The 23007-nt window shown below is 34.2% G+C and overlaps 1 protein-coding gene across 9 annotated transcripts in view; it reads right to left on the bottom strand.

Annotated features, from left to right (window-relative positions):
* The window catches only part of LOC105317678 (serine-rich adhesin for platelets), a 36119-nt gene that overhangs the window by 766 nt on the left and 12346 nt on the right, over positions 1 to 23007 (bottom strand). For 3 of the 9 annotated variants that reach the window (XM_011414394.4, XM_020062979.3, XM_020062977.3), the window contains exons 2-6: positions 10576 to 10708; positions 4695 to 4798; positions 3996 to 4097; positions 884 to 3901; positions 495 to 611 (exon numbers count right to left, since the gene is read on the bottom strand). In XM_011414394.4, coding sequence (XP_011412696.3) covers positions 495 to 611; positions 884 to 3901; positions 3996 to 4097; positions 4695 to 4798; positions 10576 to 10708 — 3474 coding nt within the window. Of the gene's footprint in view, positions 1 to 494; positions 612 to 883; positions 3902 to 3995; positions 4098 to 4694; positions 4799 to 5615; positions 5767 to 7228; positions 7586 to 10575; positions 10709 to 12893; positions 13010 to 14008; positions 14176 to 16898; positions 17823 to 20574; positions 20704 to 23007 lie in introns of those variants that run through there. The other 6 variants (XM_034446090.2, XM_011414393.4, XM_020062978.3 and 3 more) reach the window with 6 other exon arrangements.

Raw genomic sequence — 23007 nt, forward strand, 5'->3', positions numbered from 1 at the left:
AATTGGAGCAGAAATCAAATGCTTTGTAAAGTGACGCAAAATATTTTAGGTTTTTTATCACAAAACATTTTCTGGTTATACAGACAAAGGTATATGAACAGTTAAATTTAGAATTTCTAATTGTCAGTCAAAATGTTGAATTATAGGTGAGATACAGAGCTTACAATTCTTTGAATGTAAACAAGGCTTGTGTCATATGTTTACATAGGTTTAAAAGTTTCGTAAAAGTGTGTAGTAAAGTTCCTTTTCAAACAAATTGTTTTCTATTTGCAATTTAGTAATCAAACATTTAAAAGGATCTAGTGTTTGCCACAAAACAAAATCATGGCTGACACTTAGTTAGGCATTGTAAACAATGAATTTCAAAATGAAAAACTCCTCATTATTTAAATAAATAAAGAGCCATCATTTTTTAAACATTAAGAAACTATGCCAAATGATTCAGCTGCATGTACTTTAATTATTCTTTAGGTCCTGATCACATTAAAAATTACCTCATTCTCCTTCTCTTCCTTTGGTCGCGCCACCAGCAAACGGATATCCCCAGGCTGTGCCTGGATGGCAGCTTTCAAGGAGACTGCAGGGATCGCCATTGTTGTAGCACCATTTACCTGTAAATGTATTCATATTTCTTCACATTTGCAATGTTTTTCATTCAAACCAAAACGAGATACACTGACAACATACACACACCTTTGCCAAAAATTACATCAACCATCTAGCAAAATAAGCTAGAAAAAAAATTCTTTAAAATTTTGATGGTTTTAAATAATTTTAAAAAACCTAAATTAAATCAACCACCTAGCAAAATAATCTTAAAATTTCTATTGTTTTTCAATAATTAAAAAAAAAATCTGTGACAGCAAGAGAATTTCCTTCTCACCTCAATAACGACGTCTCCTTTTTGTATCCCTTCAAAGTCACATCCAGCGTGAGTGGTAACGCTGGCAACCGTTACCATGGTGAATGTAGAGGAGGTACTGACAGCCGCATTCTTCACAGGGGTAAAGGCACTTCCTGGGCCCCCAATGGTGGCACACTTACCCTGAGGGGTGGAGATAGCTATAGCGTCTCTTTTGTCTAGTTTAATGTTCGAGAGCACAATGGAGCAGTCGGAAAACGTAATGAAATCAGAGGCAGGGAGATTATCACAGAGTTTTAGGTACAAAGGGTGCAGGTCATAACTTTGGAGTAATTGGAACAAACTAGGAACTTTTGCTCCCACATTCTGTGGAACAAAAACAGTGTCTGATTGATTGTTTCTAGGGAAGAGGGGTCCCTGACTCTGGAATTCCTGCTTGATGCACTCTTGGCAGCCATTATGATACTCCTCATAAACGTTCGAAATGTCGGACGGGTTTGGTTCCACTGAATCATAGTTCATACCTAGCCTGATTTCCCTTCCCTGTACATTGACATAATCATGGTTAAATACTTTTGGAGTTAACTTATTCTGCACATTGTAATTGACTGACGCAGGTGCAGCCATTGAGGTAGACACATAGGTATTATTATTGTTATTCAGTCCTGAGCTTTCCGAGGAATATTTCACCTCTGAATTATTGCCCTGTGTTTGATTCACTGGTCCGGCTTGGCAAGACGTAGTATATTTTGATTTCAGTGTGTGGGTATCACAGTCCAGAGCCGCACTGTTTCCTGTAAAGTTGACAGGTTGTGGACTGGAGAATTGTTTGACAGCGGAGGAGGAAGAACCACCAAGTACCTTTTGATTGTAAGGGTTGGACGATCGGGGGAGAGTATTACTGTATGAAAGCCCTTTAGAGGTAGGAGTGGAGTGGGAGGGGTAGTTCTCAGGGGAGAAGTTCTCCACCAAATCTTTTCTGGCTGGGCTGTCTGAGGAGATGGTTTTCACTAGGTACTGATGCTCTGCGCTCTTTGGTACAGGATGTCCAGCAGACATTGGCATCGTAGGCGGATGCAGCTGCTGAGAATTGTCCAGCACTTGTTGAGTTGAAGACACAGTGTTGTCTTGTATCCTGATGCCAGAAGTTTGGGCCGACAACGGTCTCATTTTTGGAGCTTTCTCATTCAAATTTGCATCTTTGGGAGCATTATGTTTCATATTTTGAGTGTTCAATTCGTTCTGAAGTGAGAGAGAATACCTTCCTCCCTTTTCACTCTGCATATTTGATGCTGAATTCCTTCGCATCACATCATGAGATTTGTCTGAATGAACATTGTTTGGGTAGAACACTTGTCGTTCAGCAGTAGGAGATTTGACCTGGGCAGTGAATGACCTATTCATCTGAGGTTGAGAATGATGATTTTGTACCATTGCACTACTAGGTTGCATGGATGGTGGATTGCTACTTGGGTACATATTGTTTCTAGAAATAGGTTGTTGTTTTGGGGATCTTTGATGTCCATTGAAGAAACTTCTATCCATTTCTTGCTTTGGAACACCTCCTTGTCCATAGCCATTTAATTTGTTAGAGGAGTACAGGTTGTGGGCTGATATCTGTAAGCTTCTGGTGTAAGAGGAAATATCACTTTCCGCATCTGTAGTGAGATATCCAGAGTCCACTGTACTGCTTAGTGACATCAGTGTAGCTTGTCCAGAGTCACATGACCTCAGTGTCGTCTGCCCAGAATCACATGATCTCACACTGGAAGGTAGAGAAGAATGCACATTCCCATTGAATGGTATTCCACTGGCATTTATCATTTGGCAGTCTTGAGTGGTAATGTCTGTGAAGTGGTTGTGTCTAAGAGTTTTGGATGAATGTCCATTGAAAAGCTCTGACACTTCTTTATCAGATGGTGTGTCTGTTTGGGAGTCAGTTTGTGACACACTTTCAGATTCTGGAGAAAGGAGAGATTGCCTGGATACAGAACTGCAGCTATTGCTGCTGTGTAAAGATACTCGCATCTTTACCATCTCAGAGAATTTTTTCTTCTTGTCACCCACTTCCTCGGAACCTTTTGGCACAACCGGCAGTGTCCGTCTAGGTCTGTTTGGTGTTTTCACAGAACTCCTCGTCGATTGGCTGCTTTTATCAGAAGAATTGTCTTCCTCCCTCTCTGTTTTTGCCATGTTTATTCCATGTTTGTCAGGCAACAGGTCAGCCTTCAATGCACGTTGCACATTATTCAAAGAATTATGAGAGCTCTCTTTCATCAGTTGTGAATGACTATTGGATTTGTAGATGATTGGCTGTGTGGAAGTCCCATTGATTTCCGGGGTGGATGACGTTACTTCGCTCTCATCCCCCACCTGAATGATACTCTGTATCTGACTCTCTATGCTCTGTTTACTTTTACTGCCCTTGGGGCTCTTTCCTTGACTTCTTACATCAGTCTTCCTTTTAGCATAACTGGTTCTCTTCTGAAGACTTTTCTGACCAGCCAAAGACAAGTTCTGAATGCTCTCGGCTTTCCTCTGACCCACAATGGACAAGGTCAGACCGGTGGACAGGTCACCCAGGCTGTGGGAGCGAGGCACTGTCTCTTGATCCTTGGATTCATCCAGCTCTGATGTCAGAGTCGTATTGGCCTGCGTACTACTACTCTCAGAGTAAAATTCATCACTTTTGATGGTACAGTCGTCATCCTCTGGCTGTATGGTGACCAGTTTTTTGGGAGACTGGAAGTAGATATCACTATGGCTTTGGTACCGCCTTCCATCTTTGCGAAGATGTTGATAACCATTCTGCTCCTCCCTCTGTTGTGATCGTCTCAAGAAACTGCCATGGTCCTTACGATCCAGGGATTTATACCCACTAGACACAGATAGGTCTGAGGCTGAATCATCCATCCTCTTCCACCGATTAACATTGTTGGTTGGATGACTCAAAAATCCTCCATCGTCCGATAAATTGCTTGGCGGTGACAAATCTCGAACAGGAGCTAAGCGATAATCTGATGATGGCTTTCTCCTCATCTGCATGAAACAAAATAGGAGCAATATTTACTAATTAAACACCAAATTTGTGTCACTATATTCAGATTTTATCTGTTTTTGCAATTAAAGTTACCTTTGATTTGAATTTTGAGCGGAAGTCCTCTTCATCCGTTTTGTGATAGATACCAGAATTCGACGGTGATGTTAGGTTTGACCAGCTCTGAGACTTTAGCATCTGTACAAAATTAAGGTGATCTAATTATTCAGCAGATATTATGTAGAAATCTCTTAAGCATTGTTTAGTCAGAATTTTATTTCATAATTTCAAAGGAATGAGTGATTTATACATAGAAAAAATGTTGGGAAAGGGGGGCCCAGGGTCTGAGTTTCAGTTTTTATTTTCTTATTATTGACATCAATTTACAAAATCACTCATGTAATGACAGGACTGTCTCCTTAAACAAATAAGATCTGATCAATCAGTAAGATGAATCCCTTTTTAATTGACTGAAATTACATAAAATTTCTACCACAGGGAAGAAGTTAGGCCCCACAGATATCCTTATCAGCTATATGTATTTTATATATACCATTATGATAATATGTGAAATACTTGCTTCAATGTATTACTAAAATAATGCAGAACTTAAAAGATGGCCATGTATTTTGAGGAGGAATTGGCGAGTTCAAATTCTTATCAGCTATAATACATGTATTTCTTACATACCATAGTATGAAATACTGGCTTCATTGTATTACTAAAATATAGTAGAAACTTAAAAGATGGCCATGTATTTTGAGGAGGAATTGGCGAGTTGAGTGTTTTTGGTACCTGCTTGGCGGAGGACTTTGGTTTCTTTATCAGCATCAAGCACTGATCCTGACCATCCTCCAACTTCTGCAAAAGGTGAAGGTCATCCTTCAGAAATGAGTGCACTGGAATAAGAAAAAAAAAACTTTGTACTTTTTCAAATATTAATAAACATTCAAAATGATAATTAGCACAAAGAGAACATCTTGAAATGGCAAGTATTTCATATCTGCAATGTCTATAAAGTTTGCAAAGCTGAGAAAATAGCTTGTACTTTAAAGTCTTGGATGTTGTGTAGTACATGTAATATCAATCTTTCCATAAGTTCACAAAAATTAGGATGAATATTTGATTCAAACCAAACATGGCAGAAGCTCTTTAGCCTTTGATATATGGCCAACAGAACAAACTACTCCTTTTTTCACTACACACTGATATAGAAAATGTGAATCTTAATAAATGTGAAAAAACGTCACCAAACACAAATTCAGTACATAAATAAAATTATACAATTGTCTTACAGTATATATGAGATAGATAAAGCCTTAGAGATGAATAGAAGGAGGAAACAGCTAGAAAAAGATGAATACATTCTCCAGGACAAACACTTTGATTTTAAACTTTAAAAGGAAGTCTTCCTTATTTGATCATTAATCACAATAATTAATTGGGGAAATACATGTACATAATCAAAAGATTACGCATCGAGAATGCATAACTTATGCAAACTGCAGCAATCTACAAATTAGGCCTAATTTTTTTCAATCATATATTTACACAAGAGATAAAATACTACAGCTTTGGGTATACATGTAAAAATAAAAAAATGTATCAATATTAAATTGATGCTAGCAATATCATTACCAAGTTAAACTTAAAAAAAAAATTGACAAATTAATTCATTAAGTTCTCAGGTTAGTTAATTTTTTTTTATGCACTCACAGTGTTCCTGAATCCTCTGAAAATTTTGTTTCAACTCCAGAGCAGTTTTTGCAAAATCCAACTCTACGCTTCTTGTGAACACCATGTTCAACCTTCAAGCTATACACTCAATATATAGCATATACCTTCCCTCCGATAGTCTGCAGGGTCTTTTAAACCTTTAATCTTGAATCGGGCACATGTACTTTTTCAGACCATATATTTTTTTAAAAATTGATTGATAAATGACATGGTGATCCCAGTACATAATTACCTGTGTATATATTTCATACATCTTTTTTGAACTATTAGCCTATTGCATTTGCATAATCCACCCACTGGTCAAGGAGAGGCTTAAGAGTGGACCATGTCAACATCATTGATTAAGCTGAGAATAAAGGAACTTGAGGCCCCTCTTATGCTGAATTATGCCCTAATTCTGTTGATAATTAGAACTCTGCTATTGAGGATTGATGAGTTAACCAAAACGTCAGTGGGCTTTATGCAAGAATTGACGTTCACAGGTGTAAGAGGATTTTTAAAACCATGTAAGGACATAAACTTGCAAATAATGCTGGTAGACCTAATGTGATCAAAAGTCAAAGGAGTAAATGCCACAAAAGTAGTTTTGTTTAGTTGATTGCATAAAATAATTTAATGGGCACGGACCATTGTATGCTTTTACGTACATACTTTTGAAAGGTGCGGGACATTGCATGTTTTTTTGTTAAGATCCCGACACAAAACCCTAAGATTTCGTATTTTTTCTTACACAATCTTGTAATGTTCACAATATGGTCAGTGAAAATATTTTGTACAGTATTATCTTTAATCTCATGGAAGCATTATATGGTCACAAATTCAAGTAAACATTTCATACCAAATAGTATAACTATGGGCAAAAAATTGAAAATACAGCTGTCTTTTAAATGATATCCTTTTTAAATATTTATGTGATTGAATTCATAGTAAATATTTGCATATTTTACAGTGACTTATTAGTACATGTAACATGTCTGCATAACTTTATCACCACGAAAACCGCCATCTAAAAAGTGACCACTAATTGGCATATCTTGTGACTGATTAATTAGTTAAATTCTTTACTTCTGCAAAAATCTTCTCAATGACATAAATATACTTTATATATATACTTTCAAACTGTTGATTTAAACAATAACTGCAAAATTTCACTCATCAAAAAGATGAACCACATTACCAGTACAGCTGAATCAAATAATCAATCAATTAAATAATTAAGCTAACTTTTCATGCATTGAAATTAACAAACATGCATTAAGTTTAAATTTTTAACTTCATATAATCATTCAAATAATTCTAAAAGTACAACTAATTTTTATTTTAAGTACGTATGAAAACCACCTATTTGAATTTCATCATTGTAACTCTACATACTGTTTCTATATAAAAAAAAAAAATATCCTTAATTAAATGAAAATAAAATTTCAACAAAATTATTTTAAATGAATAGAATTTGCAAATTAATGAATAGTAGAATAAAACTAAAAGTTTGTAAAAATCCTTACAATAATCAACTTTCACTGAAATCAAACAACTTAATTATGGCTATAAATGTGTATGAAATAGAAATGTATACATTAATTTTAACTTACTCAGTTCTTCTTGAATGCTCAATATATTCTTTTTCAGATCAAACAAGGTTTTCCAGCACTGTAATTCCATGCTTTTCATTAAAAGAGAACTTGATTTTCACTTGGAGGACTCTCTTAACCATACAGTTATAATCACATATCCAACTCCCCCAGTTTATCCAATGGCTAAGATTCCCGCTTATTTGTGTATCTAGCAAATATCCTCGAGTGCCTCATTAAAGTTCTCTTATTGCTCTCAAGCATCAAATTGTTTTAAATCTTGGAAAAAAAATCTAAACACACTATTCTTGAAGAACCCCTTTTAAATTTCAAAACCTTTAACCGATGATGGAACAGCCCCGGCACCACCTACAGGTACACACAAACTGTTTACCGCGCTTCTTTTTTCGGGGAAGAAGTTACCGTTACTGATCAAACAGCATTATAAGGGATTTCTTCTGGTATATACACATATATATCAATATAAAGTGGAGAATTCCCACTAAGGCAAACCAGTGGAATGCCACTTGAACATCTTTTACAATAAAGTTAAATAATGTATCACATTTGCAGCACAGGTTTAGCACAACCATTTATTATCTCCGAAATCAATCAAAGAAGTCTTTTGTGTTTTCCATCAGATATATTAAAAGGAACTTAAGCCAAAGGACTTTACATACTATCCAAAGACAAAGCTCGGCCGACCTGGGCTACAGTTCCGTCCAATCAATCACTCGGGTTTCTGATCTGATTTCATTTTTAAAGAATCGTAAACTGATAATAAAACAAATTTATGTATTTATACACCAAACAAAACCAATAATATGCAAGTAGAAATTAAATACGCAAAAAAATGTGGCCTGAATTTTTTTTTTTTTCAAATTGTTTGTCCCTGTACGTGAAGTACTATCAAATCTTATTTTCCAGGGGGGGTTGACATGAAGATTGCAGACTCTTATATTTTCCCTCCCCATGTGTTCTGCTTGGGGAAAAAAGACACTAAAGAAACACTTTAGACTTAATTCTTTGATTGGCATCCACGCAGAGAACATAGAATTTCAGTTCAAACAGCCCAGCTAGTCGACGAGCAGAGAGCCTGTTTGATTTGACAGGTCTAAAACAAATAGAAAGTTTGTTCTCATTTAGTAAAAAGAAATTTGTAGTATAACAACCTAATTTAAAGTGTCATTTTGGATTGTTGGCAAACAATGCATTGTCTAAGAGAACAAATGATAAATCTTGTCCACCCTTCAGTTCTGACAGCTCTCCAGAGTATTGCTGGTGTATATATACACCTTGTATGGGGGGTAATGCAATGCATATGGCAAGGACATATGATATGCATCTTCAGCATGCATGGGTATATCATAATGGACAGGATGTCAAAAATACCAGGGAGTTAAGAGAGATTTAATGAAAATGATGCACCTTCAAGATATCATATTCTCATAGTGTTGCAATTAAACATCAGATTTTGATTTTCTTTAGGTAACGTAATTATTACCGTACCTCTAGAATGCCAACTACACTTACTTCAAATCTATTAGATACTGTGCCTTGCATTAACTTATAGCCATATAGGGTATATCAATTTTTTTTAGGGGGGGGGAATACTTAAGTTAGTGAACAACACATACGAAAATGAAGATTTTTTTTGTAAAGATCTAGAAAGGAAGATTGAGATAATACAGTAATGTATATCATCCACAAAACTCTCCAAACTACAAAAAGATTTAAAGTATATATTCCTTTACCCTTCATTTCATACATTATTTGCATTGTCAGAGACTTGTAAACTAAGTGTAAGACTGTTAACCATTAAGATTCTTTAAATCTTAATTTACTCTAAATAATTACTTGCAATTATAAAATTGTCTATAACACAGTACCATTATCAACACCAGAATACAAAGAACAGTCCATGTGTGAGCTGACTCCTGTGTAGGGTTTAATTGAGGTAGATGTACCTTAAAATCCCTTGGTACACCTTGGTACACTTGCCGAAAATATTTACCAATATGAGTTAAGAGATCTATAATTGTCATTGAAAAGCAGCCAGTCGTTATTTTTTTTGCTAAATGATAAGCAAAGCTAAACTTGGGGTTCATTCCAACTAATTTTTGTGACCAAGCCTTTTTCAGTGTATAAAGGTTACAAGAGTAACATACAAGAAATAACAAAGAACTAGTTCTGGCACCAAACTAACCTCGTGAAATTTTCTCTCACACAAATAAATTTTGATTTATAATATTGTTGTTATATATAATTTCAGCCAGAGTCGTCTCTAATATCAGTGGGGAGTTCTGCCTTAAGATCAAACCTAATAAATCGTCTTAATTAAAATGTGATTTTTTTAGCAGTCACAAATGGAATTTCAAAATTTTCAGACCCCACCATTTACAATACACCTTCCTTAAATTTAGCACTGTTAGAGGTGCACCCTGACCTTAGCTGCCAATAAAAATGATGATCCTGATATCTTTACGTAGGATGCATATAAACACAGTTATTCAAGAAGTCATACAGCTCAATTGTTTCAACATCTGTGTTAAAGATTGATATATTACAAATTTGGAAAACAATACTTAAATAGATATGCCAAGTAATGGTGTGGTATTACTCAAACTAATGTGTCAGAATTTTGGTCGTAAGATTTTTGCGGGTAGATATATATGCCTTATCTGATGGCAGAAGGGCTGTGCCTTCCATTGTGCTCCATCTTTTATAACCATCTAGTGTTTCTTGGGGACAAAAGCTGGGTGCAGTAGGGTCACTCACAGAGAGAGATACCAGAACAATATGTCAAACAAAACTTTAATTTGTATTAAAAGATGACAATAATGACACGTGGATTTGAGTGATTAATGGATATTTCGTGTCACCGACGCATGCTTGTTTGGCCGCCATGATCTTCCACCATGTTTCCCGAGTGGAAGCTAATTTACGTTTAAATTTGTCTACTCTGGACAGCAGTACAAACAGACCCCATATGTTTCCTGAACCAAAATGTACACATCCTCAAACTTTGGATTTATTTCCAGGGAAGGATAGTTGCTATTTTCTCCTATCATTGTTTGAATAAGAGTCCATTTGGGGGTCAGCATACTAAGCCCAACCTCCATGCATTACCATGGAAACTAAATATATATGCTTGAAAAATTGGACTAAAAACCAAAGAGGTTAATATGACAAGATTAATCCCTTTATGGCATTTTGAATTGGTAAATAACGTTACAGATATGTTAAGGAGAGAGAGAGAGAAAGAAAGAGAGAAATGTAAAACGAGAGTAACCAATTAATCAGTACTTGTACATGTACTAATCAAATCAAATCAAGTTTGACTTTTGGATTGGAAAATCCATATTTACCATGGCCAAAACTGGTGCCGAGAGCTAGTGCATGTTTGCTGGACTTTTTGTGCTTGACGTGGGTTGCTAAGATGGTGGACTTGATTTTCTGTACAGTGTCCTTAGAGGTCACAAAGACACTGCCACACTGCACCTGGAACAACCAGAAACAAAGGGTCGTTATAAATCAAATTTACAATTATTGTTAATTATGAAATAAAATCTAGAATGATTATAGGCCTATAACAGTAAGAGCTGGTACACTTCTCTAAAAAAAGTAAATCAGTTATCCAATACATATGCTTAGCAAAAAAGACATGAAAAAGGTGATTAGCTATAAATATACCTAGTATATAGATAGCTGTAATACATTTCTAAATATATTAATATACTGAGTAAAGCTTCGAGAGCAAGATTAAAAATTAACACCTTTTATTATAACAAGCCAGTCTAAAATAAAAATATAAAAAAATGTCGGTAGGTAGGTCAAACGTTTTTTCCAAACACCTGTTCAGGTATATATACCCTGTGTGACTTTAAAGGTCATTATATATATCAACTGTATCGGTCATATTAGGGTATTGCCACAATCATATTTCTTGGCTCAAAAACACTGACCATGCACTTTTAGCTTTTAATACATATAATGCATTTATATGTACCAGTAATCATTACATGTATAGGGCATTATTAGTTATCGTATCCATTTCATCACTAAAGCTGAACTAATACATTTATAACACACTGCATGTATAAGTTTTGTGTCCTGCCTATAGAAAAACTTTTTCTAAAGGCAGGACATTTTTCTTTTTTTACATCATACAAGAATTACTTTTTTAAATGTAATACATGTATGATGTACGTACAAAAAAAATACATATATTCCTTTTCAGAAAAGTTGTTCAATATTATACAGTATAGCTGATGGCTACAAACTGAAATCAACAGTCAACCTTTATATTCATATTCTTTTTATGCAATCATGGTAATAAATACTTTGAACACCATTTGCCCCTTGCTACTCTTCTTTTCAATCTTAGGTAGCATCAAGGGGTTTGGTCCACTCTCCCCATCAGACCTTAAGAAGTACATATATATGTACAAGTATATTAAAAGTTGCAAAATGGAGCCTTCATTTGCAAAGATGCAACTTCCATTCATTAAATAATGTGGACCGTGGGGCCGGGCTGAAACTTTTGTGATGATGTGAAAATTCAAGTACAGGACATTTTAAAATTTCAGTATGCCTTTTTTCTCTTTACATGCAAGTTACACTTGCCCTGTAATCCATGCAATATAACCTAATTAGACTTAGAATGGTTCAGAGGACAGAGTTGCATCTTGACTGTGGAATCATTAGATTTTGTGGTGGCTCATTTTTCGTGGAATTCGTGGGTATCTCGATCTCATCCACAAATTAACATCCTCCACGAATATACCCGGTATATAAATTAGGGTTAAAAAGTCATATCTCTCTTTGTAGGTGTAATAGAATACACGAAATTACGTCCCCTTGAACATGTAAAATTTATGCAATCCACGAAAATTGGCCCCCACGAATTTTAATGATTCCACAGTAACCAATCCAGTCAGCTATCTTTCAAAGACTCGTAGAAAATGTCAGTCCATGCAGTGCAATGACAGCTTGCATCCAATATATAAGTTTAATATTTCTACAACTTGTGTTTTAACAATATACCGGTACATGTAAGTACATACAGGAATGGAAATTAAAGCTTATATAGTTAAATTGGTCAAGGGTGATATGGGCAACAATTATCCTGACCCTGCAGTAGCTGCAGAAAAGAGGACTATAGTTAAACTTTTACAATGAAGTTAGGTATGTTGTTTAGCCAGATATTTTGTTGCAATAACTTTGATCCAGGGGGAATCATAATAATGAATCTCCCTCATAAATTTTTTTTACTTTTTCACAAATAATACAGAATAGAGTATTGCCTTTGAGTCAGTTTGAGATTCCCTTTTTGTTGAACCCTTCACGGTAACTGCGGTACAGCTCTTTTGCAGGACAAATTGACATAGTTTGGTTAAATATGACAAAATGTCAATTGTTTCATTTGCATCATTCAATTATCTACTTACTTAAACTTTGGCAAAGTATATCAATTTACCCTGCAAGACAGCAGTACCGCAGTTATCGTTAAAGGGGTCTATTTCACAGTGAATATCTAAATTCATATTTCCATGAGCAGAATATAAATTCTGCATGAGTTCAATTCATTTAGCAATAAAACCCATTGTAAATACACTGCACACCCCCCCCTTTCCCCCCCCCCCAAAAAAAATTAAATATTATATCAATTCAAGATGTACATTACTGTATTCAACTCCATTGTCCAAGCAGTGACGTTGGATGTTGATCTGTTTCCTTTAGTCCACGTGGCTATATAAATAGGTGACCACCCGGTACATATAAACAGCTAATCCCTACTAGTACTGTTATATCCAGCATATGGTCAACATTCTACATTTATCAAACATCAAAAGGACTCCTTCCCTGTCATCTAGAGATAAGGGAGGTAATTCAATCAGACCGATCAAACAGGACACACAGAAACCAGTGATAGCGTTATTATGTCTAAAATCTTTCTAATTTGAGAGATGTCTATGGTATATCTTTACCAGTTTGTATTCGTCACAAATTCAACAATTTATGTCTATAATCAAAAACAGATTTGTGGTATAATCATATATGGTCTAGCTAGCAATTACGGATTTCGAGAATTTTCATAAATTAAATTCATGATATGTAAAGATATTAAATTAACATATAAATTTATATATTTAAAATTATTTTCATATTTCCATACATTCCATGTGTATGAGTCATGAACAGAGCATGTTCTGTAATGATCATTATATAAATATCATAGTATTTATGTTAACTTTTATACAAGTAATTCTAGACCTGAATCCAATACTACTGAATTTTTCAATGCAACAAATTAAAGTGAAATTACTTGCTTGCTTAAAGTATGTAATATTTTATACTCATGCAAAGAGACTCGATCATCTCTTAAACTGTGGTTTAAACACATTTTTATTCATTCAGTATAAACTTAATAAGGATTATCATATCCTCTCCTTTATATGATGACATTGGAAATTACTTGAAAGCAGAAGAATTATCAGTAATTTGTATTTGAAAAGAATGCCATTAGGGGAATATGTTATTCTGTAATTCCAAAAGAAAAGGGCAAGCCCCCAAACCACCATCAGTACAATTCCTACACATCTTTGATATCAAATCATGTTTCATGGTAGAGTATTATAAGATTACATGAATTTGATACATCAAAGTCAAATCTATAATCGAAGTATTCCATAAGTCTTAGGAAGTAACTTACTGCAGCGGCCGGTATATATACAAACACATTAATGACCAAAAAATGGACACAAAAAATTATGGTTATATTTTTAAAAAATCATTTACCTTTTTCTCAGGCCTATTCACGGACTATAAACTACATGTTACCAGTAGTTTATATTAATTCCCATGGCATATATCTTATAGGTATAATCAACTGCAGAATTACACTACCTTACACTACAAAGACAGGCGAGTAGACAATGTCCTTGCTACCACTATCAACAGGTGTTATCTGCAAGTGTTTGTACATGCATAATACATGGACAGCACGGCCTGGGGGTATAGGACAGAAGACCAGAATACAATAACTGTCACTGACCCTCCAGCTCCATTTGTAAACAGCACTAGGTCATTAAGTCCGTATCATGGCAATTTTACGAGGGGGAGCATGAAAAAAAATTAAATTCATTAGCCATTAGGACCTTGTTCTTGTGTCCCAGCTAGCAATATAAAAGCTTATTGACTCAGATTCTTTTCCACTGCTAGAAGCAAAATTCACGCCTGGAAAGTTGGGATATTTAATTTTCATCATCAGCTATGGTTAGAGCAATTAAGGCATGGAAGAGTTCACTCCCTTGAAAGAGATTTTTTTTTAAATCTATATACAACTGTTTGTCCCTCACTGAGCTTGCATGGTTTTAAATACCTTCAGTCAGAATTTAACGATTGATTTGTCTCTCTTCCTAAACCTTGGTGTCAGATCAATACACTACCTAGTTTTCTGTTCACTCTGGTGCTAAAATCAATTAATAATTGTTCCGGCTATAGTTCTACATATGACTATATTGCTGAATTGTCACAAAGCCTGCAGTGGATAATTAATTAACAGCCTAAAATAATAATTAATTAGTGGACATGAATAGTACTCTCAAAGTTTTAGTCTGCCTGTGATAGCATTAATTACTGATAACTTAGGACTTGACACTCTGAAGAGCAAATGACAGAATCTAATTATCTATAACAAAGTGATCATGCATACAGGTCAATCTCAGCAACTACAGCGCTTCATTTACATTGATTGTAGGTACCCAGCTCTGAGCTTTTCTTTATTGATTAATTTACTTCAGAATATAGTTTAGGACAGCACAAATTATGATGGAGATAAATCATGAGATACACATTTAATTTACAGTTAATGATATGAAATATGATATGAACAACATTTTGAATTTCAAAATGCTAGAGACATTGAAGTTTAGAAAATTTTGAGAAATGTAATGGGGAAAAAACCATTAAAATCATCACATCTTAAAATTCTTAATTTTTTTTCCTATATCTGCATAAGGTCACAAATACCTCAGTTAAATGCCGCACTAAAGAGCCAACAGATAATAACAAAGAGAAGGAGGAAAGGTCTAATTCTAATCAAATTGTGAATATTTGTAAGTTTTAATTCATGTATTACTGTAATAAAACAGGAAGAGATAAGAGGCTAGGAGTTGCCTTTATATACATGTATGCTCAGATAACATGCTGTTGAAGAATACATTGTTCTTATGGCTTAATGTAATGCATTAACCCCCTCCCCTTAAAATTGCTTATCATTCCATATACTTCATACCAATTTATGATGAATAAGCATGATATTGAAATAACAGCCATGCAGTTGATTAAATCTAACATGAAAAGCTCCCACGCCTTTGTGCATAAAACATGGAGGTTCAAAAACTATGTACTGTACAATCATAATTGAACAACTGCCTGTGAAGTAGCTGGCCATGAAACACCTGCTAATGTGTTTACCCAAGTTATACCTTTTCAGGTAACATATAAAATGTTATCAATTAACACCACATGTTTCACAAATGCCTGGGATATATAAACCACTTTAAACATGCAGTTTTGGGTCCTCAATGGTGTAAATGGGAGCACGATATTACATGTAATTTTGGGTTTCAAATGGAATTCCATATAGTGAGCCACACATTAAGATCTGTATCACTTGTATGAGTAGTATAGGCATTGATTTCAAAATGGCTATCCAATAATTAGGAGCTAGCTGTAAGTTGCAGTGGTAGGACTCCTGCTTGTACAAATTTAAGTTTACAATATAAGGACTAGTCCTTCATTAGCATTATTTAGTAGTGCTTGAAACATAAGCAGCATATCAATTTTAAAATACAAACACATTTCAAACCCATATATCAATCTTTCCAAAGGAAATCAAATTCAGAGTAAGATATTTTAAAAGCATCTCAGCAATGGTTATACATGTATCTAGAAATCAAAAGTTTCTTGAATAAAGTACATTGTTTAATGTTTTGAGGAGACAAAGAAAAGAGTATGGCATATCTGCAACTATTTTAGGTTGTGTAATTGATGTATTTTTTTTGAAAAAATCTCTGAAGTATATATGTTGGTATTAAAAATATTTTATGAGGGGTTTGAGGACATGGTAATTGGGGACAAGGGCTAAGAATGAAGAAGTACATGTACTGGTAAATTAGATAAGAAATATTAATAAATAAATTACCATTCATGAAAGATGGTTCACCAAAACATATGCATGTACACTAATCAATAAATGAATCACACCAGTGATCAATGATATTTGTGCAGATTCTTTGTATTGTTGTATATTTAACTGAATAAATTGAATTGATATCTTGACTCTGTTTGTATTTTCAGAAAAATTAACAAGATAGCTAGGACAAAATGTCAAATTTAAATGTCATTCTCTTATTTACACTGGTCATTGAAATTGAAATGTGCAAATCTCATCACTTTTTTCCCTACTTGACCATATCATATGGACTTGAGGATCTCCTTTTTTTTCTCAACCAATTCATATGTTTATAAAGCCGCCACACATTTAACCAAGAGTCCAAATAATTCTATTAGCGAGCTAACATGAAGTGGACAATATTTCAATTCTTGTGTTGGTCAACCCATTAACAATTTAAAGTGACTTTGGAGGGTTCCCCAAGGAAAATGGAGAACAACAATATATTACCTCCTGGGCCGTCGCTAGCGTTGGATTGGCCGTGTAGGCAAACCAGACCATTACCCTGGTACGTACGTATTAGATAGGGTACAAACAGTTTGTCACAATGCCTTATACAAACAAATGCCGGTGTTTACACATTCAATTTGTTACATCTATGTCAGTTTGAAGTAATCCCTCTTTGACAGAGCCCAGAGTCCACACTCGGTATTAAAGGTGGGAACCGTTTTTGATCTCCCATAATGTACCTTCGGTCTTTTATGATCATGAGTCTATTTTTCCGATATGAAACAATTCACATATTGTTTATCTCACTGACACAAAATAAGTTTTTTGGAATACGATCACATTTAAAAGTACATCATTACTTGTATGCAAAAAACCTATATATTTGAGACAGAATGGATCAAATTCCTTTTCACAATCACAATTTGGTATGGATTTGTAGTTTTATTATGCACTACATTTTCTTGTCATCAATAACACACAGGATGTCCCCTTCATTTCACACACTGTTAAATCAATGTACAGTCAATTAAGTCTCCACACTTTTAAACAAGTCACTTTTCTACTCCAAATTAATAGAAAGAATAGGAGCCATGCTGTTTGAATTCACACAGTTATATATGTCTTAAGTTGACTTTCTGGTAACCTAAAATCTTGTCAATAATTAATGTTGAGAGACAATGTCCAGCTCTGATTAGCATGTCGGCCATTCAGGAGACAAGTTTATGTAGGGGAGCATTGATAGAGATCAATAAAAACAATCGAGTCACTTCATTTCCACAGGGCACTTCTTCATTCTTTCGATTAATGATATTCAATCAGATTGAATGAGCTGCACAAACACTTCTTTTTGCCTGCAATCCAAAACAGTGTCGACACTGACAGATCCAAATTCCTTCTCCGCAAAACAAAAACAGCGAAAAAAATATATTGACCAAAACAATTGCATAACAAATGCAAACAGTGTAATTTTGATAGCGCCGAAAACGCCGAAACTCAACAAACACAGTGCATTAATTCCAGAAAGAAATATGAACACCATGTTGTGTCATCAAATTACTTTTCAATGTGGATTGCATCTCGTTGATAAACATTAACAATTCATGGACTCCCTATCGCGGGAGCTGTGGAAGATCACGCTTTAGGGAGTATTCCAGTATATACAGTTAATACACAATGCAAATTGTACCTTGGTATGTTAAATACAAAGGGAAAATGTTCCTACTGCAAATGCAAATAGAGTTCAATTCTAGCAACTTCAGTGTATGGGGGCTGTCAGTTTTTGAATAAGTTTTATTGTCACAGCCACAGAGGAATAAAAATACAAAACCAGTGTGTAGACTGAAGGTCTTCTGCAATTTCTATAAAACTAATGTGACTTGGGAGTAGAATAACGGCTACATGTATTAACATAAAGAAACAAAAAAATCAGTTCATTTGCATGCTGAGACTTTGGTATATAATGTAAAGTCTGTTTAAAAGGCAAGTTCATTAGCTTGAGATTTAATTGTTCAATGTAACATATTCCTATTCAATCTTGAATTAACATGACCCTGAGTATGCTGGGTAAATTACCTTTTTACATGCATTAATGGGTCGATCCTCTCCATGTTATAGATTTTCATAAGTATTCAGCCTAAAATACTGTAAACGTATTATATTTGGCGTGTACGATATTAAGCGGAAATTATGAACTAGTTGGCATGGATTTGAATTTGCGAAATTCCTGAGTGTGACAATTTTCATACATATATGCATGGCATTTAGACGTACTTGATTTAGCGTAAGCTGCATTCCGCCAAATGCGCTAAATAGAATACGCCGCCAAATATAGTACGTTTACAGTAGAAGTTTTTTCAACAGAGGACTTAAAATCACCTTTAATCTATACTGGTCATAATTAGACTATGATCATATGCACAACTTATACCCTAGATTTTGAAGGAAAAAAAAAACCATCAGAAATGTGGAAACTGTAGCTCATAATAAATAAAATATAGAAAAGTTCTTCACAGAAACAGAAACATCCAAAGAATTACAAAATCTTTTAAAAATTATTTAAGTTTACTAAAAATATTTTAATAATTTTAATTACCTTTTTTAATTTGTCCTAGGTTCTGAATAATTCTTAACAATATTAGACTTGCATTATTTCAACATATACCTTTCAAGCTTAGAATCACCGATAGAAAATTATCTTATCCTCGAAAAAGACCAATCTTTTGACTAGGATTTTGTTTCTGAATTTTGTCCTGAAATTTGCAGTTGTTCCTAAAAATTAATACAGTGTATTGTCTGTGAAAACAGTACGGCGGTACTTATCCAATATCTGTAAACCTGGGAATTGATCACGTGACCGACCCATATTTATATCCTGATATACATCAAAAAATGATACCTTATTTCTAAAATATTTGCAAAGAGGACCGAGGCTCTCCCAAACCTCATGAAAATTACTCGCAAGCAAATACATGTACAAAAAATAGTTTTCAGTATAGAAAACTTAAAGTCTATATAGGTAAGTTTAGCCTTCAAGTTATGTGTATATACTTCTTTACAAATTTATCTCTAAAAAAAACCTTTTAAATTAATAATCTAAATTTGAGCAATAAAAGCCATTTTTTAGAATTTTATTCATATATAAAATGACTCAGCTGACAGTATGTGTGAGGTTAAGTGACTTACAAACTGAAAGATTAAGTTTGACTCTTTGAATAAAGAATATTTTCTTTTGTGAGATAATTTATGCCTACTTCACACCTGGCATATGAAAACTCTTGAGGTGTTTGAAATCTCTAGAAGAAACAAACAGTCAACACAGCCAGTAAAGCCCGCCAATTGCCAGCATTAAATCACCCATGTGGCAAGACTGCGTCCTCGGGTAAAACACCTCCAAATGAACTTAATTTAATATTATGACTGAATATACTTTGTAAAGGAGTTAATACCTTAATCTTGTTTAAAATTACAGAGGATTAAGTGTATTGGAATGATCCACTAGGCTCGCATGCTAGGAACAAAACCCAAAGACTTCTCATAATGACATTTGATGAAACCATCCAGGACAAATGCTGTATAGTAATGCAGATTTCAACAACTAAGATATAGTTACAATTAAGGTTATGATTTATCAATTTAAAACTGTTATGTCTTTGAAATAAGAAAATATATAGGTTTCATTTAACTACCTGTAAAATATATTGACGATTCAATTTTGAGCCTTTTTTTTTTTTTGTTCTGTAATCTTTTTTTTTAAAAACAAGCTTTCAATGAATCATGAATATCGTGACTTTACAATTCTAACGCTATCAAGTTTTGTGACTTTTTGAGCTGTTTTCATTGAGGTTCCCTGCCTTAATTTACTCAACAATTCTGCAGGTTAAAACCTTAAAAAACAAATTCTGGGTGCTTTTTTCCCATCAATTACTGTAACATAGCGTACCACCCACATCAGACAAGCTTCGTGTAACAATATCGTAATTCCGCAAAACACGAGTCACCAGGACCTGAGATCGGCTATCAGAGAAGTCAGCCCCCTAAAACAGCTCAAAACGCAGATACCATACGTAGATAATACCTTGCGTGAAAACAAGACATCTACACAATAAATACAGCCCCCATTTTTTTCTTTCTTTTTTTTTTTTTTTTTAGGTTTTCAATACCTGTTCTTAAGCCTTACCTTTCAATATCTGTTCCATTACCTTGTTGAATAAGATTGTTCAATCAAAAATTTTGAAGTTGATCGTGAGATTATTAAACATCGGAACTAAATCACAACAGTTTTTGCCTGATCGCTCTTTAGTACAATGAACTTTAAACACGTATACAATTTGTACGCAATCTAAATCGCTACACCCTCCATTGTTTGGGGTTCTCCTGCATGAACTCTCATTATGATTAGATATTTAAAGATATAAATATTTTCATGCATCATAATACATTTTTCAGAGACCACCTTTTTTTAAAGCCAATCGATGCTTATCAATCTTCATGTGCCATTGAACTGTGTTTTGTGTTTGTCAAATTTAACATCTTTCAATTATTTTTTTTAAAGTCAACAGTTATATACACGATGTGTGGTGACTGAAAAATAGAACACAGTATAACTTGTGCAGGTTTCTTATGGAGTAGGTAACACTTACTATACAGTCAAAACTTCTTATTAGGCATGTCTTTATTGACACGAGTACAAGAAGATTGTCTATCTTATTTATTTTCAGTTAAAATTATAAAAGATTTTCATTATTGCTGGATATCAAATGTTATGACAATTCTAAATACAAGTACATGTAATTACCTGCTACTCTGCAGTACCCTTTAAAAGTACAGTCCAGGCTGTCTTATGCTGTGTACATCATAATGTATTACAACACATGAAGTTCTTCTAATACTAGCAACATTAAAACATGGGATCAGACAAATACATGTACTGTATGTGTTTCATATTGACAGCTTATAGAAGTGTGTGACATATTCATTCCTGGTATTAAGTTTTATCAAAACATTAAACCTTCAAATCCATTTTAAGATGGAAATCAAACCATCAACATATAGTGCAGTATTTATAAAAAAAAAAAAAGACATCCGAAAATGAATGAGCTGGACAGGAAAACCTGAATACGAGCTGTTTCTACCTTAAGGCCATCTAAATTTTCAAAAAAAATTATGTCGCATGAACATTATGTAATCTAATTTCTGAAAATACCCCTTTAAGGTTAACAAGTATGATGAGGAAGGGATAAATTGTAGCTCTAACTGTACAGTGCAGAAGATCAGCTACAAGATGTTGAGATGTGACGTACCCTCCTCAAAGGGTCCTTTATTACATGTATACAATAAAAGTGGAATTAAATGGGTCCAAAATGTCCAAAGGGAAAGGAAATAACTGCTCCAGACAAATGACATTGAATGATACATCAGTTAAACTGATTTTAAGTTAGACAGGTTGCACTGTTCTCAATTTTGGTTTAGTTTGATTGTTATAGCAATTTTTTTTTAAGGTTGAAGTAATAATTAGTGAGTCACTTTTTCAAAACTATGAGGAAATGCGCTGCATGTCAAGAACATGACATTGCACAGCATAAAAATGGAAATTAATTTGGCAGATTGTATAAATCAGACAACAAATGAAGAATAAGTCTGTGTTGTGCAACAAGTTTAACAATGGCATAAAAATAGCACAGTATATTTTTTTTTGGTTAAAGATCTGACAAACTAATTAATCAATGTTAGATATCCTGAAACATTTATCCAATAACCAATATACACTTTCAAAATTTGAAAATATGAAGTGAAATTGTATGACATCAAAATTTTTACCACAGTAGGCAGTGAATAAAATCACAATTAAGCAACCCAAATCATGAGATCTCTTTCTGTTTTTCAATAGCAGCTATCCTGTAAGTCTGGCAGTTTGCTGTTTAACATCCCATCAAGATTTTACTCTTGACACCACCAGATTCTGGTGAACAACTACAAATTCATACACTTGCTTTGGTGCTCCAGGCCCTTGAACACTGAGTTTCTACTCATGCATGCTTATTGCAAAACATTGTAAAGTCTGATTCCATTCATCACAAAATGAATATTATCTGGTATTTATTTCTTTACATGTACCAGGTATTTACTTTACCTATATTCTACAAATTTTCTCTTATGTTAAGGCCGGAACAGATAAACCTTTGAGAGCTAGTATAAAAGGTAATTAAATTAAAGTACATAAGTTTTATTATATAGTGTCTCAGACTCCTCATCAGCAAACATGCAATTTGTCCTTGATCATAGTTTCTAAATTCTCATCAGTTCATGGCTTAATTAGTTGCATTAATCGCTATTCAACCCATGTGCTCTACATAGAAAGATTGCCATTTCAATATCATTTATAAACATTGCATGTACACTTTGCATGCTTAAAAGGCTCTCGTAACTTGATGCCTGTAGGAGATGGGTCATAAATAAGACCTGCCCTGCTGAAAGAGGTCAAATTTGTTGACAAGAGCATGAAGTACATTGCCGTTAGTACCAGAAGTTTTTATCTTGTGCCAAACGCCTATCTATCACTTAATCTGTTTCACCTTTTAAGTTGTTTTACGTGTTAACAGCAAAGTCGCTT

Source organism: Magallana gigas, chromosome 2 (genome assembly GCF_963853765.1).
Source record: "Magallana gigas chromosome 2, xbMagGiga1.1, whole genome shotgun sequence".
Classification (NCBI taxonomy): Eukaryota; Metazoa; Mollusca; class Bivalvia; order Ostreida; family Ostreidae; genus Magallana; species Magallana gigas.